The 18,003-nt window shown below is 45.6% G+C and overlaps 1 protein-coding gene across 1 annotated transcript; it reads right to left on the bottom strand.

Annotated features, from left to right (window-relative positions):
- Positions 1-7,063: 7,063 nt before the first annotated feature.
- LOC109781614 (chitin elicitor receptor kinase 1) lies at positions 7,064-16,284 on the bottom strand. The gene is made up of 11 exons (XM_073502830.1): positions 15,449-16,284; positions 10,438-10,473; positions 10,053-10,205; positions 9,366-9,565; positions 9,000-9,089; positions 8,750-8,843; positions 8,517-8,668; positions 8,343-8,437; positions 8,106-8,244; positions 7,767-7,865; positions 7,064-7,526 (listed from the first exon to the last, which is right to left on the bottom strand). Exons 1-11 carry the CDS (start codon positions 16,104-16,106, stop codon positions 7,362-7,364), a joined length of 1,881 nt encoding a protein of 626 aa, XP_073358931.1. The 5' UTR covers positions 16,107-16,284; the 3' UTR covers positions 7,064-7,361.
- Positions 16,285-18,003: the final 1,719 nt, after the last annotated feature.

Below are 18,003 nucleotides of genomic sequence, written 5' to 3'. Positions count from 1 at the left end.
TTCCTATGAGAGGATGAGTGTGACCACCACTAGCCCCACACATGAGAGCATGCCACACATCCTATATGAGGTTGAGAGCCATTTGAGTGACTCCACCAACCATACGAGTGAGAGCATCCAAGAGGGAGTGAGTGAGCCACAACACTTAGTGAGTGAGGTAGTTGACACGGCATGTGAGGCCACTATGATTTCTAATAACTTAACCTCTACTCCGAGTGTGTTTTCTTTGGTGCTAGGTCTCCTACATGACGATAGCCTACCCTCGACGAGTCCATCCCTCCAATGGCAAAACCGATGGCCATGGTGGAAGACGATGCACCACCCACATGGTTCCATCAAGATGAAGATGACCACGACTTGGTCTTCGACACCTCACCTACAACACATGAGCGATGCTCCAAAGGTAAGGTAGGTGATGGTGCTTCTCTTGTCCCACTAGTGGACTATCTCACCAATGATTGCTTGCATGATGTTGATCCACCTATTCCCATGCTTCATGCTAGTGCGACTTCCTCATGTCATGACTTACCAATTTATGATGAATATGATGATGAGCATGTTGAGTTGCCTAGTTGTGATGCTATGCTCCATAGGATATCATGTGAAAATTCTATTGGTCACTTCATGTTTGACAATCCATTGAACTTTTCATATGCTATGAGTGAGATCTTGAAGGAAATATGCCCTAGAGGCAATAATAAAGTTATTATTTATTTCCTTATATCATGATAAATGTTTATTATTCATGCTAGAATTGTATTAACCGGAAACATAATACTTGTGTGAATACATAGACAAACAGAGTGTCACTAGTATGCCTCTAATTGACTAGCTCGTTGATCGAAGATGGTTATGTTTCCTAGCCATTGACATGAGTTGTCATTTGATTAAAGGGATCACATCATTAGGAGAATGATGTGATTGACTTGACCCATTTCGTTAGCTTAGCACTCGATCGTTTAGTATGTTGCTATTGCTTTCTTCATGACTTATACATGTTCCTATGACTATGAGATTATGCAACTCCCGTTTACCCGAGGAACACTTTGTGTGCTACCAAACGTCACAACGTAACTGGGTGATTATAAAGGTGCTCTACAGGTGTCTCAGAAGGTACTTGTTAGGTTGGCGTATTTCGAGATTAGGATTTGTCACTCTGATTGTCGGAGAGGTATCTCTGGGCCCTCTCGGTAATGCACATCACTTAAGCCTTGCAAGCATTGCAACTAATGATTTTGTTGCGAGATGATGTATTACAGAACGAGTAAAGAGACTTGCCGGTAACGAGATTGAACTAGGTATTGAGATACCGACGATCAAATCTCGGGCAAGTAACATACCAATGACAAAGGGAACAACGTATGTTGTTATGCGGTATGACCGATAAAGATCTTCGTAGAATATGTGGGAGCCAATATGAGCATCCAGGTTCCGCTATTGGTTATTGACCGGAGACGTGTCTCGGTCATGTCTACATAGTTCTCGAACCCGTAGGGTCCGCACGCTTAACGTTTCGATGACAGCTATGTTATGAGTTTATATGTTTTGATGTACCGAAAGTTGTTCGAAGTCCCGGATGTGATCACGGACATGACGAGGAGTCTCGAAATGGTCGAGACATGAAGATTGATATATTGGAAGCCTATGTTTGGATATCGGAAGTGTTCCGGGTGAAATCGGGATTTTACCGGAGTACCGGGAGATTACCGGAACCCCCCGGCAACATAATGGGCCTTAGTGGGCCTAGGTGGAAGAGAGGAGAGGCGGCTAGGGCTGGGCCGCGCGCCCCTCCCCCTAGTCCGAATAGGACAAGGAGAAGGGGGCGGCGCCCCCCCTTCCTTCTTCTCCCTCTCCTCTTTCCCCCTTCCCAAGTCCTAATCCAACTAGGAAAAGGGGGGAGTCCTACTCCCGGTGGGAGTAGGACTCCTCCTGGCGCGCCCCAAGGCTGGCCGCACCTCGCCCCTTTGATCCTTTATATACGGGGGCAGGGGGGCACCCCAAAGACACAACAATTGATCGTTTGATCTTTTAGCCGTGTGCGGTGCCCCCCTCCACCATAGTCCACCTCGATAATACTGTAGCGGTGCTTAGGCGAAGCCCTGCGTCGGTAGAACATCATCATCGTCACCACGCCGTCGTGCTGACGAAACTCTCCCTCAACACTCGGCTGGATCGGAGTTCGAGGGACGTCATCGGGCTGAACGTGTGCTGAACTCGGAGGTGCCGTGCGTTCGGTACTTGATCGGTCGGATCGTGAAGACGTACGACTACATCAACCGCGTTGTGCTAACGCTTCCGCTTTCGGTCTACGAGGGTACGTGGACAACACTCTCCCCTCTCGTTGCTATGCATCACCATGATCTTGCGTGTGCGTAGGATTTTTTTTGAAATTACTACGTTCCCCAACAGATCTCCCATATTGCTTCATTTCAATCTCAACATAGTAACTATGCATGTGCCATTAAAATAAATCCCATTTGCACTTATGGCATAGATGACGAGATGATGGTCATTGGCTTTTGTTTTTCATGTGATGATATTGCCATGCTTCCTTTACATGATTTGCGCAATTCAGCTACTATACCATGCCATGATCACATAAAACCAAATATGCTTTGTTTTGGATGTTGTCAATATTCTCCATGTGATGTTTCTGCAAATGCTCATGAGGAGACCCCCATAGTTTCCTCATACATATTAGGAGATTTTGATACATTCCATACTTTTTGCATGATTCCCATAATTGTGTGCACCATATGCATCCCATGAATAATAATGCTCCATATATTTCTTATGATGAATTACATAATTTGAGTCTCCATTATGCTATACATAATAACAAACCTCTCATGATGGATGACATGTTTCTATATCACGCATCTAATTTATTTGAGCATTGGCTATTTTGTGCTAACCAACACATGCATGTGCGCATCATGATGGATGATGTGTACATATACCCCGCACATACAATTTTCCCTTTGCCTTTGTTTTGTGTAGGTACTCATGTATACTTGTCAACCTCTCAATCCCAAGAGTTGACGAAACGAGCTCTTGAGAGCAACGACGATTTGGGATCCCGTGGATTATCCTCACCACCGTTCCCTTCGCGCAAGGACTACACACACCTCTTCTACTTGTCTCTCACACGGCTATGGGCTATTTACCACTTGTCACCTTATGCCCATTCTATCGTGTTCCCTTTGCATGTTATGCTTGCTTCTATGCCTTTGCCATGCAATTGTGACCCTTGCTTGCATTTACCCATGATACACCATTATGCTACTTCTATCTGTATTTGCATGCTTGGTGGAGATCCTTGTTACTATTACCATGTTTTCCTTGTACCTCATGCTCTTGTTGATTGTTGTGTTCGGAGAGTCATGATGTCCCATTGCTATTTACATATGGCCTCTCGCCAATACATTGATGATATTTTACTCATATCTTGCTTTCATGCTTGTGATATGTCATGTGTATTATTCATGACCACTATTTGCACACATGACATGCTTGCCATGATTCCTTCTAGTACGTTGCATCTTCGCACTACTAGATTGCTTGACTTGATCACCATGATTGCTTGCTTTGTCGCATCACCCATGTTCCATTATTACTCGCTTTCTTGGGTTGATGACATATATGTTCATGCCTCTCACATGATATATCTTGATCATTGTCTCTTGTGTCCATTAGTTGCCTCTCTCATATCTACTTGTAGTGAGTGCAACCATACTTTGCTTATTGATCTTGGAGACTTTGAAACCTTACTTGTGCTGCATGCTTGTTTGATTGAGCCTATTGTATTTGGTTGTTCTCGCATCATATGCCTCCATACTATGAAATGCCCCCTTGTCCTTTCTTATGATGAGCATGATGCATACACTTGTTGGGTATCTTACCACACGAATGATAGGTTTTGCACTTCCGCTAACCTCATTTGTTTTTCCGAGTGTTTGTCATGTTCTTTCGTTTTGAAGGATTCAAAAGGCGGTACCATCAAGAGACAACTTGGTCATGTGACGGCGTACACAATGCGCGACACCAACATTTTCGACATTCTCATAAAGGTGAACTCCTTCCATTTGAGCCATCCTCAAATATGCATATTGGATGGGTCATTCTTTCATTGTTGTCTCCTTCTTCTTGTCTACATGATACATCTATTGGAGGGGGGACCGGCATTGAAGATTGGCTCTATGGACCTTCACATTGAGGAGCGCTCAGACTTATTGGATGCACCTTCGAACCTCCACTCATGCCACGACATCGAGCATTGGTACATCAACACTCCTTTGACACATTGCACCCACACCTTCATATTTATTGATTGTGCTCACACATGTCATGCTCGATGGACATATCATACTCACCACAAGTTTGCACCCTATGCATGGATTGACACACATTATGCTTGTCTTGTTGCACCTATTCCCATGTCATCCATGATATATGAGTTTATGCACTTCCTAAGCAAATTTGTTGTGATCTTCCTTGATGGCATATTCATACATCATGATCGCATTGCCTACCATCAATTGCATGATCACATACCCACATTGAGCACCAATTGCCATATTCATGCTATTGATAAACCGTCTCACTATGACATCATTTTGCACCGTGGTTGCATTGATCACATTCACAATACATTTGTGTGCACAATGAATGCTTTTGCTCCCATGAACGCTTTGCATATCATTCAATATCATCTTGATAAGCTTCATGCACTTTGCCACGAACAATCTTGCTGCACGGACTCATTCTTACATGATGGACACCTTGTGTGCGCTAACCATTGTATTTCCAAGTGTCGTTTGTGTTTGCTCTTTTTGCATGTGTACCACTCCGGAGACACCTTGGAGTACTTGCATTGCGCCATGTCTTCCACTTCGTCCAACTACAAGTCCGTCCACGACAACCGTTTTCATGGTGATGAGGTTTTCGATCCGAGGTCGGATCTTTCCCAAGGGAGGGGAGATGATGCGGAGCATCCTACGATCATCCCCATGTACACTACGACTACTCCCCAAGCCCCAAGTGGACATACGACGAGACCTCAAGCATACGCCATTGGACACAAGGTGAACCCGCTCCTAAATGTTTCCCCTTTCCATTCGTGCAAGACATGGTTGCTACCTCATACAAAGACACTACTTGTGCTTAGGTACCAAGAAGACCCTCTCGGAGATGCTCGGGATCATGGACAAGTCCCCAAGTACAAGGATGAAGGAGCACGACGAGAGGAACCGGAGAAAGGCTACAGGACCCGGATATCCGGCCCTGGCCCGGACATCCGGCCCCTGAAGATGTCAAGAACAGCAGCAGCCCAACAACCGAAGTGCTATGGGGCCCGGACATCCGCCCCCCAGGCCCCGGACATCCGGCCCCAGCCCGGAAGTCCGGCATCCTTCACAGAACGCATCCACGCCAGCCCAGACATCCGGCCACCCCAGCCCGGACATCCGGCTCGTCATGAAGCCCCGGACATCCGCCCCCCCCCCCCCCTGTCTGCGTGCAGTGTATCTCGGCCGAGGCCCATGTACCCCTTCGCCCCTTAGACTATATATACTCCCCCTCCACCTATGTTTTAGGGTTAGCATTGTGATAGCTCACTTGTGAGATAGAGCCTCGCCCATCCATACGGATCTACTCCTTGAGAGAGACCGCGGTCCCTCTATGGAGAAGATCCCCCTTGGATTCAAGACCCCCTCTTGGGTGGCCCCATCAAGACCTCCTCATGAAAAAGAACCGGTTACCCTTTGTATCGTCCTTTGTTGATCGTGGATCTTGTATCTCCTCTCGTGTTTCGAGGATTAGCATATGTGTGACTGTATGTTGTTGGTTTGAGTGATTCTCTTGTGTTTTCCCTCGTGTTTCCCCTCGTGTTCTTCGTGTTCTTAGTTGGGATCCGCTCCTTTCGTGAAAGATCGGTCGTATAGGGTTCCACCCTACATCAGCTAAACTTTGACCTTTGATTCAATGAACAAAATGCCGTTGCATGTCACAACAATAATATTATTGAAAACTAGTTCAGATACGAATCTAACGATATAAGTTTTGATGACATGCACTAACATTTTGTTAATTAAATCTATGATAAAAATTTAGCATAAAAAAAACGAAGCAGACTAATAAACCAGAACGGAGATAGCACCTAATAACCAGCTCAGAAACATACTGCACGATAACGAGTAATTATAAATTAATGAAGACAATGAAGCACACACCAGCCTTATTTAAGGCATGAGCCATTGATCGAAACATGCACGCGTAGTGTGGAACTCGTTGTGGTTGAGGCCGTGTGGGACTGGGCTCCCGGGACCGTCGACATACATGGCGGTGTCAGTACCACGGTTTGGAAGCCTAGCTGCCGCCTGTTATTTGGATTTTGGAATCTCATCTTGCGCCAAGGAAAAATAAAGGGTACAATGTGTGTTGACAGTGGCGCCTTAGACCAACTCGGCCATATCAATTTCTTGTGTGTAATTTCTGCTAGTAATAAGATATTTTAACGGTCTGAGGCCCTGCAGTCTAATCATATTGAATCATCAGATTAACCATCAACGTCTTTTTTTTTAGCCCTGACCGTAGAACAATCTTTAATGGGTTTGACTATGATTCCTAGAGCTGGGATTGGCCGAGGACATTTTGTTTCCTGTATAACTATTTGTACTATAACTTGTAACATATTTGTACCTTGCTTTTATTAACCATCAACGTCGAACAGAAAGTTAAACTCGACCCGCAAAAAAAAGGTTAAGCTCGCTTGAGAAAATGGAAAACCGCTAACGCTAATCTGCCATCTGTTCCCGGGACGAGCACTGTACATCTTTGACTATATCTCCACGTAGCGCCAATATCACACGTCTAACGTCTCGACCGATTGCCGACGAGCTAGCAGTAGAAAGCTACTGGAGCTAGCAGCCAACGGAGCAATCAGGCACTACTAGTATTAGTGCATTCATTACCAATATTTCTTTCCTATATATACTGTTTCCGTAGTTCCCACTGAGGAAAAGAGACTCCACGCATCCTCTGCCAAGATTATTGCCACACAGTCTACAAGGCCTATTAGCTATTTCCATTGCCACGTCAATATATTACACTTGACACATACAATGATACAACTCAGATGAACGTGGCGCTAAGGTCTCCAAGAAGAAGAAAAATATGAACTCGGGCATAAATAAAAGGAGAATAAAAAGAATCTATACCGATGGGAAATTACACGTCGAAGATATAGCCAAAACAATCGATGCTGTCAGGCTGTCACTGCCGCCTTATCGTCCCGCATTTGACTGTAGAACCCCGATGTACAACGCCAGGGGAGGCATGTGGATGTGGCTAAAGAGAGGAGGTCATCTCCCGGACATGAGGTTCACCAAGCCCGGGTTTTCGTAGAGGGCGTTCATATCCCAGAACTCGCTCGTGGAGGACAGCGTCATCAGCGCCACCACCACGGATCTCATCGTCGGCCTCAGCTTGGGGTCCTCCTGTGTGCACGCGTTCGCCAGGTGCGTCATCTGCAACCACAAGCCAACAAATGTTTTATCACGATGGGTAAGCCGTTGCCAAAAACTGACATGTGGTTAAGGTGTGTCACGGATGAGGTCGACATGATTTGTCAACAAGATTGTAATGTCTCTGGTTGATTAATTTAAATGTTTTATTCGCAAATAAAAAGGCACCAAATGTTTTATCCTGGCTGGCATATATCCAATCCAACCACGCAAGGAAGGCAAGCCGGAGCATGTCTTGCTAACCTTGAGAATGGCGTCGATGGGGTAATCGTCTCCCAGCTTTGGATCGATCAGCCTCTTGAGGCCTTCCTTCGGATCCGGTGCGTTGAGAGCCTCCTCAAACTACACAGATTTCAGTTTGGTAAGTCATCAAACATGCAAGGTGAATTCAGCAAGAACCCAAAGCCAGTCTGTGTGTGGTGGCTTCAAAAGCATAACTGTATGATAACAAAACATCCATATTAATCTGACCGTAATGCCACTAGAAGTAACAAGGCAGAATGACACACGAAACAGGTACCCTAGTAGTTTTATCAAGCATCAAGAGCAGAATGTAACTTGTTGGCTGAGCAGCACAATTACCAGATAAACCAATCCCTTTGAATCACTGGCAGATTCAGTTGATCGGACAATGGCATCTTTGGCTGAAATGAGTTCGTACAGGACAACACCAAAGGCATAGACGTCGACTTTAGGAGAAACATCACCGTATCGGGCATATCTGCAAACACCGTTTCCCATAAATGTCAACATTCATCGCAAGCATGGAATATTACTTTGCGGATAGCACAACGACAAGTAGATGTTCAGGACACCTACTCTGGAGGCATGTAACCGAATGTACCAACAACACGTGTTTGCAAAGATGTACCACCACCAACTTCTGTAAGTTTTGTTAGACCAAAATCTGCAACCTGGAAGATACACATAAATATTACATCAAGGGTGGACAGAACATATGAAACACATGAATTCTCCTTGAATCATTCCTACCTTTGCACGGGTGTTCTTGTCTATCAATATGTTTGCGGATTTAATGTCCCGATGTATGTACACTGGAACGGTATGCTCATGAATGTACTCAAGACCTCTTGCTGAATCTAGTGCAATCTGAACTCTTTCAACCCAAGAAAGAGGCTCATAACCTATCACAAATGCGCGGAGAGATTAATTTGCCGGAAGGAACAGACAAGGCAGAATCAATATTTTGGGAGGCAGAACATTACCAGTTCCACGCAAATGCTGGCTTAAGTTGCCATTCTCGATAAATTCGTAGACAAGGAACAAAGAACTCTCCGTGCAATAACCAATCAAGCGCACCTGCATGAAATTGAACATTGAAACGGCAGTGAAAAGGTTAAATTAACCTGACTAGAGAATAGTGTGATATTACGAGGTCGTCCACATGGAAAATCTATATCATCATCCTATTAAAATAACAGTATTTTTAGGTACAGAAATAGAAGATTTACGAACCAGATTAAGATGATGAACATGTGTCAAAACTTTTAACTCAGCAAGGAACTCTTGAGTAGCCTGCATGTCCATCTTTTTTATGGCAGCTTTCTGGACAACAGTGGATGACACAAGAGAAATAAAGCAAGTCATTTCAAATGAAGAACATGTCATGAAGCTGCATGATCACAATTCATGGACCAGCGCAGAGTTACATTATTCCACCATTGTTCAATCCCCTAGTTAAGTACTCCCTCCGTAAAGAAATATAAGAGTGTTTAGATCACTACTCTAGTGATCTAAACGCTCTTCTATTTCTTTGCAGAAGGAGTACATGTTTGTGGCATGTGGGATTCTGGAATGCAAATGAAATAAAAATGAACTAACCTCGCCTCTGAGCTCAGCATAATAGACAGCACCAAAACCACCTTGTCCAATTTTATGAATTATGTTAAAGCCTTCTGTAGCATTAAAAAGTTCTTCATATGAGAACTCGACTGATTTGTCAACTGTAATGCCAGCAGCTGGTGAAGCTCCATCAGCTTGACTGCTCGATGGTGTCACCTTCTGCATGGATACTGCACTGGCTGGAACAAAAAGAATAATAGTTCAGAAATAGCAGAAGTCACATTCTGTTATAATATTTGTCAAGGCCTGTTCAGTTCAGGGAAGAACAAAATAAGGGGAAAATGGAAGCATAATTCAAGGTTCTCTAACTTTCTCTATCTCCCAAAAGTACACTTATAGGTCCCTAAACTAGCTCATTGGTTACACTTATAGCCCCGAAACTATTACTCATAATCATAACATATATCATACTCTATTTACTCCACAATATTTCCAGGTCCACACAGATCAATATAATTGCTCCCATGATAGACAAGCATTACTTCAAACCACCCAAATCCCCTCGTATCTTTGTAGCAGAACATTGTTGAGACGAACAAAGGGCATAAATTAACTTGCAGTCGTGAAATTAGGACATGCAAATGCTTTTTCTACAAAAGAATTAGAAGAATAATTCACAGTTCCAGGGTCAGAGTAGTCAGAGATCCCTACAGAACTGATTGTTACCTAGACGGGTAGATTCTTCAGAAGATGGAAGCAAAGCGTCCTGTTTCGCCTTTCTTCGCCTATAAAACAAGAATAACACAACACCCAGCACTAGTGCAAGTACACCAGCCACAACACCTCCTGCTATTGCTCCCGCTGAACTTTTTTTCCCTGTCGCGACGAGTTGAACATGAATAAACATCACAGTTCTCTCACAAGAATCAACAATATCCAGTTTTCTTTCCAAAAACCTTAACACCGAGCAATAATTAGCTCCCGGAAGGACAAAGGCTGCCTGTACTGCACAAGATGAGGATACTTATCAGCATAACTGCATGAGAATAAACATAACATGACCAAGAAAATCAAGAGGATAGAAATATAAGTTAAAATAACAACTCTTACCCTTGTGATTTCAGAGGAAGGTAGCTTCCATTGGGATCTGGAAAACCATACAAGCAGAGGAAAATATTTCAGGAACACGTGATCAATTGTACGCAACATGTAATTGAACTTTTTTATAATGGAATTTTTTTATTGACTCAATACTTCTCATGAAGATGATACAAGCAACAAAGAGTTCACACTAAGCCTCTGCATAACTATGCAATTCATGGCAACTGTTTTCTTGAGGAAAACCGTTGAATCAAATTGAGTTAAACATCAATGTCAACATTGTAACCACATGGTATCATCAAATGGATTGAGGGTTTCACTTCAACTTGTTTCTCAAAATTAATAGTACACAAAGATCGTTTGGTCCAAGGAATTATTTAGGCAATTTTCTTACCGAGTTACCATACATGCAGAATTGGCATGACACAACACACATGATCAGCAACATGGCAAAAAAATCATATCAATATGGAGATGAAACCCAAAAGATTTTCGTTGGGGCGCAACCCTCTCAGCGATGCGCCACATCGGAACCCGGGTGTGGTGTCAAACGGGCAAGGGCCGGGCCGTCACCCCTCAGGTGGCGCGCCGTATCTTGATCTGGATACGGTGGCAAGTGAGCGAGGATCAGGTCGTCGCATCCTTAGTGGCGCGCTACATCGGCGCCCGGATCTAGTGAAAAATGAGCAAGGGTCTTCGCATTTGACTCGACGAGTGCGAAGGGTAAGGAAGCTAGCCGAGCCTAGGAGGATCCGCTTAGGTAGCTGGAACGTAGGGTCACTGACAGGGAAGCTTCGGGAGCTAGTTGATGCAGCGGTGAGGAGAGGTGTTGATATCCTTTGCGTCCAAGAAACCAAATGGAGGGGACAGAAGGCGAAGGAGGTGGAGGATACCGGCTTCAAGCTGTGGTACACGTGGACGGCTGCAAACAGAAATGGCATAGGAATCTTGATCAACAAGAGCCTCAAGTATGGAGTGGTAGACGTCAAGAGACGTGGGGACCGGATTATCCTGGTCAAGCTGGTAGTTGGGGACTTAGTTCTCAATGTTATCAGCGCGTATGCCCCGCAAGTAGGCCACAATGAGAACACCAAGAGGGGGTTCTGGGAAGGCCTGGAGGACATGGTTAGGAGTGTACTGATTGGCGAGAAGCTTTTCATAGGAGGAGACCTCAATGGCCATGTGGGTACATCTAACACAGGTTTTGAAGGGGTGCATGGGGGCTTTGGCTATGGCATCAAGAATCAAGAAGGAGAAGATGTCTTAAGCTTTGCTCTAGCCTATGACATGATCATAGCTAACACCCTCTTTAAAAAGAGAGAATCACATCAGTGACTTTTAGTAGTGGTCAACACTCTAGCCAGATTGATTTCATCCTCTCGAGAAGAGAAGATAGGCGCGCATGCCTAGATTGTAAGGTGATGCCTGGAGAGAGTGTTGTCCCTCGGCATAAGTGGTGGTTGCTGACTTCCGCTTTCGGATTCGTGTCCAGCGAGATAAGTGTGCCAAAGTCGCTAGAACGAAGTGGTGGAAGCTCAAGGGGGAGGTAGCTCACGCGTTCAAGGAGAGGGTCATTAAGGAGGGCCCTTGGGAGGAAGGAGGGGATGCGGACAATGTGTGGATGAAGATGGCGACTTGCATTCATAAGGTGGCCTCGGAGGAGTTTGGAGTGTCTAGGGGAAGGAGAACCGAAGCTAAGGATACCTGGTGGTGGAATGATGATGTCTAGAAGGTGATTAAGGAGAAGAAAGATTGTTTCAAACGCCTATACCTGGATAGGAGTGCAGACAACATACAGAAGTACAAGATGGTGAAGAAGGCTGCAAAGCGAGCTGTCAGTGAAGCAAGGGATCGGGCGTATGAGGACCTCTACCAACGGTTAGGCATGAAGGAAGGCGAAAGGGACATCTATAAAATGGCCAAGATCCGAGAGAGGAAGACGAGGGATGTTGGCCAAGTCAAATGTATCAAGGACGGAGCAGACCAACTCCTGGTGAAGGACGAGGAGATTAAGCATAGATGGCGGGAGTACTTCAACAAGTTGTTCAATGGGGAGAATGAGAGTTCGACCATTAAACTGGAAGACTCCTTTGATGAGACCAACATGCGTTTTGTGCGGCGAATCCAGGAGTCTGAAGTCAAGGAGGCTTTAAAAAAAATGGAAGGAGGCAAGGCAATGGGCCTTGATTGTATCCCCATTGAGGTGTGGAAAGGCCTCGGAGACATAGTGATTGTATGGCTAACCAAGCTTTTCAACCTCATTTTTCGGGCAAACAAGATGCAAGAAGAATGGAGACGGAGTATATTAGTACCAATCTTCAAGAACAAGGGGGGTGTTCAATGTTGTACTAATTACCATGGAATTAAGTTGATGAGCCACACAATGAAGCTATGGAGAGATTCATTGAGCATCGTTTAAGAAGAATGACAAGCGTGGCCAAAAATCAGTTTGGTTTCATGCCTGGGAGGTCGACCATGGAAGCCATTTTCTTGGTACGACCTTATGGAGAGATACAGGGAGCAAAAGAAGGACTTGCATATGGTGTTCATTGACTTGGAGAAGGCCTATGATAAGATACCGCGGAATGTCATGTGGTGGGCCTTGAAGAAACACAAAGTCCCAGCAAAGAACATTACCCTCATCAAGGACATGTACGATAATGTTGTACAAGTGTTCGAACAAGTGATGTCGACACTGATGACTTCTCTATTAAGATAAGACTACATCAGGTGTCAGCTTTGAGCCCGTATCTTTTTGCCTTGATGATGGATGAGGTCACAAGGGATATACAAGGAGATATCCCATGGTGTATGCTCTTTGCGGATTATGTGGTGCTAGTTGACGATAGTCAGACGGGGGCCAATAGGAAGTTAGAGCTATGGAGACAAACCTTGGAATCGAAAGGTTTTAGGTTTAGTAGAACTAAAACCGAGTACTTCAGTACTACTAGGCGCGAGGAGGAGGAGGTTAGCCTTGATGGGCAGGTGCTGCCTCAGAAGGACACCTTTCAATATTTGGGGTCAATGCTGCAGAAGGATGGGGGTATTGATGAAGATGTGAACCATCAAATCAAAGCCAGATGGATGAAGTGACGCCAAGCTTCTGGCATTCTCTGTGAAAAGAGAGTGCCACAAAAGCTAAAAGGCAAGTTCTACAGGACGACGGTTCGACCCGCAATGTTGTATGGCGCTGAGTGTTGGCAGACTAAAAGGCGACATGTTCAACGGTTAGCTGTGGCGGAGATGCGTATGTTGAGATGGATGTGTGGCTACACGAGGAAGGACCGAGTCCGGAATAATGATATACGAGATAGAGTTAGGGTAGCACCAATTGAAGAGAAGCTTATCCAACATCGTCTGAGATGGTTTGGACATATTCAGTGCAGGCCTCCAGAAGCTCCAGTGCATAGCGGACGGCTAAAGCGTGCGGATAATGTCAAGAGAGGTCGGGGTAGACCGAATTTGACATGGGAGGAGTCCGTAAAGAGAGATCTGAAGGATTGGAGTATCACCAAAGAACTAGCCATGGACAAGGGTGCATGGATGCTTGCTATACATGTGCCAGAACCATGAGTTGGTCGCAAGATCTTATGGGTTTCACCTCTAGCCTGCCCCAACTTGTTTGGGACTAAAGGCTTGTTGTATGTGGTAACAAAATGGCACATGAAGAAAGAAATATGTGGGGTCAGCACCATAACCAGAGTTCAATCAGTTTATTTGCTACTCACAAACATTAATATAGCTGGAACTACGAACAATTAACAATCCAAAACCTCATAATAAGATTTGAATAGAGCACCTGTATCACTCTAAAACTGAGCATGAAACTGCATAACACTTCCCTAGTATGACAATTAGTCCCCAATACTCCTTTTCAGTCAGCTAAACAAAAGCTAAAATTTAACCGAATTCCCCACAATTCAATTTGAATAGCAGCACTATTCACGAATTATGCAAAGATCGTTTGGGTCCCCAGAAATATTAGGCAATTTTCTTACTAAAGTTACCGTATCCTATAAACCTAAAAGAGTGATCCCCACTACTTCTAGTTATCTGAACATGTGTGCTTCCACATCATCAAAATTGTTGTAGTCGTTAGATTTAGGACCCGAATATCCAGCAAACGTCAGATTTTTAGGCATGGCAAACTGAAAGTTTTTTCACGGCAAATTATGTTTACCGAGGGTGGCAAGTTTAGTTGGTGAGCATGGCAAATCCGCCTCAGTTTATTTTTTTGCCAGAAATTACCGTGCTCGCCAACCAGATTTGACATCCTCACGCCAACATAAATTGCCATGAAAAACGTTCGACTTGCCATGCTAAAAATCTGACGTCAGTTTTTTAGCATTTTTGTAGACTTACTAGCTTGATCCACCAGCATCTGTCTGATCTACGCATGAGAATCCTATACTATGCAACATGCATTAGCACATTTTAAGTGGGTTTTTAATCAAATTGCATTTAATTGTGACATGCACAACTTCTCATGTTAAGTTTTTTTTTTTGCTTATGCAGAAATTTCTCACATAGTTTAAATGTAAGGACTTAACTAGTATTCTAGACAATATTTAGAAACTATATATCCAATTCCGTGGCAATGTGCGGGGTATAGTCTAGTATGCAGAATTGGCATGACCCAACCCACAGAATCAGCAACATAGAACAATATCAATCAATATGTTGGAACAAAATGGTACATGAAGGAAGAAATATATGCCGCCGGCATCATAACCAGAGTCCAATCGGTTCATTCTACACCCACAATCATTAATATAGATCGAACTTGAGAATCCAAAATGGTTTCTGGTGCCCATTTTATAACTTCGTTAGGAATTTTGAACAGAGCACCAATATCACTCTACAACTGAGCATAAAACTGCACACCGCACTTCTCTAGAGCAATTTATCCCCACAATTCAATTCGAATAGCAGCACTATTTGAATTCAATTCAATTAAACTGAAACTGCACGCCACAGTTGAGTCAGCTAAATCTATATACGATGGAGTTGTGAAGCCTGACCTTTGGCTGGGATATACACGATGCCGCTCCCGGTGACACCATCCATCCCGGGGTTATACTTTCTGAGCAGGTCCATCTGCTCCGGCGACGAGAAGCTATGATTGGCGGCGACAGAGGCGAGGGTCTCTCTGTCCCTGAGCGGGTATGTGAGGAAGAGGCCGTAAGCGGTGGAAATCCCAGGGTCGCCGCATGAGCAGTTGACGGTGACGTTGACGGAGCCGACGTCGGGGATGTTGTTGGCCGGGTAGGTGTTTGTGGCCTGCAGCCAGGCGGGGGTGGTGAGGTTGTTGAATTGGTCGGCGATGCTGATGTAGGTGTCTCCGGTGTGGACGTCGTAGCGGATAGGGGCGGCGAGGAAGGTGGAGGCCGGGGCGGACGGCGGCGCGATGCATTGGCAGGGGAAGGGGACGTTGAGGCGGTCCCCGGCGGCGACGAAGTCGAGGTTGGGGATCCCGGGGTTGTACTTGCCGAGCACTCGGTAGTCGGAGAACCCGAAGAGGCTGGCGATGTAGGTGACGTTCTGGTTGGACGCGACGTAGTAGGAGCCCAGCGCGTGGTCGCAGCCCGAGGTGCAGCCGTCCCTCGCTGCGGTGGCCGCGTTCGGGCCCGCCGCGGCGGCCAGGAAGAGCAGGAGCAGGGGGAGGAGCGGAGCCTCCATGGCGGCGTGGCGCGGAGCCGGAACCCTAGCGGGAGGGGCGGAGGAAGCTTGGCACCATTCGACAGTCTGTAGCCAGAGGGGATGGGCTGGGAGCGAGGGGAGAAGACGCTGACGCGTCGGGGAGTTTGACTCGTCGCGGGCACTCGGCAGTTAGGCCACGGCGTTTCACTGGCGGGTCTGGGCGAAACAGCCAGCGGGAGGTGGACGCGGTCGTGCCAGGGAAGCGAAGCGCGGCGGCTGCTGTTGCCGCGCGGTCAAACGAAGCGTGCTACGAATTCCTGAGGTCCCGCTGCGCTGGGCACGGGGTGGTGTCCCATCCCATCCGGGGGGAATGTTCCCGTCGCGCGTACTGCTAATTGCGAGATTATTAGGCTCTAACCTGATGCACTATTGTAATGCGATTACACGTTCGCTTCTGGATTAAATTAGTATTACTAGAATAATTCATGGCAAAGCAACTCTCGAGGTATACATGTATGCTGCCTCCGGAACCTCCCCCCGGCCGTAGGCACGTCGGCCGGTGACATTTGGAGCTATTCATTTCGGGGATTGTTTGGGACTTGGGCGCCGACGGCGGCGTCGTGTGCTCTGGAACTACCATCTGGAGCAAAGCTGGACGGCGGCCGTTCATGCGGTGGTTTGTGATTCGCTAGCTTTACATTCCCCGTCCAATTATATCCCCTAATTATATGGCGTGTCGGAGAGTAAGAGAAATAAAGACTGGTTTATTAGTGCCGTTGTGTGATCGAGACGCATGCACGATGTGGTTGGTTACTTGGTTGTCTGTTTTAGTCAGCGAAATCGTCGAAATGAGGAATGGAATCAAGGAAATTTAATATCAACTCATGTTTATATTCAACAAAACTCAAGTGTCCAATAATGAAATGTTGATCTTTTCCGAATAATCGTCGCGGGCCTTTCCTCTCTTTACCAAACTAGAGACAGCTCCTACCCGAACTCTCTTTATTCTTGTCTATGCGGCTTTAGGCACAGCTTGAGTCGGCTAGCATGAATGAGAATGTGTTCTGTGATATCCAGTATGTCAGAGCTTTTCGCTAGCTTGACATTCCCCAACTAATTATATCCCCTAAATATATGGCGTGTTGGAGAGGGGGGGGAGAGACAAAGACCGGTTTGTTGGTTGATTATTAGAGCATCTTCAACAGATACCCTAAAATTGATTATAGGTGATGAGAACATGTTTTAGAGCACTATTTTTTTCTGTAACAAATGCCTTAAAACTAATGCCCTCGATTTTGAATTTTGAACATAATTCATTGCATATTTCAAAATTACGAAGTTTACTATAAAATGTTGAACATTAAATATTAAAAACACACAATTGCACACTACTATGATAGAACATCACTACTACGGCGACACTGCCACAGTAGACCATCACGGATCCAACGCTTTTTTGTACGCATACAATACGGGTCGAAGGCATCGAAGTCCGAGTCGGTGTTGATCACACCTTCGCCGGAAGGGCCTGCTTCGTGGTCACTGCCGGTAGACGCCTTCACCTTCTCCTCCTCGTTGGAGAGCTCCATCTCAAGCTGGTCAAACAACTCAGCAAACTTGGCAAAAGATCATGTGATCCTCCTCCTCCTCCTCTTTTCTCTCCTTGCGATGCGCCTCCTTCTCGACGAAGAATGAAAAATTCCACACGACGACCTCTCGATGGGCCTGGATGAACTTCGCCATGTAAAGCACATCGTTGGTCTTGGCGTTGCGTTGCGCCTCAGCCCAACGGCATGCCTTCTCCTCCTCACGGGACACGACCCGAACCGAAGGGGCGAGGAACTCTGCGTAGTCATCCTCCTCAAGGAAGTTGATCACCGCCCGACTTCGGATGTACCGGAGCGTCGCTGCGTCGTACGCTCGTGTGGCCAACTCT

Source organism: Aegilops tauschii, chromosome 7, assembly GCF_002575655.3.
Source record: "Aegilops tauschii subsp. strangulata cultivar AL8/78 chromosome 7, Aet v6.0, whole genome shotgun sequence".
In the NCBI taxonomy this organism is placed as follows: domain Eukaryota; kingdom Viridiplantae; phylum Streptophyta; class Magnoliopsida; order Poales; family Poaceae; genus Aegilops; species Aegilops tauschii.
Note: the sequence above shows the minus strand (reverse complement) of the source record. Positions and strands in the feature narration are given on the sequence as shown.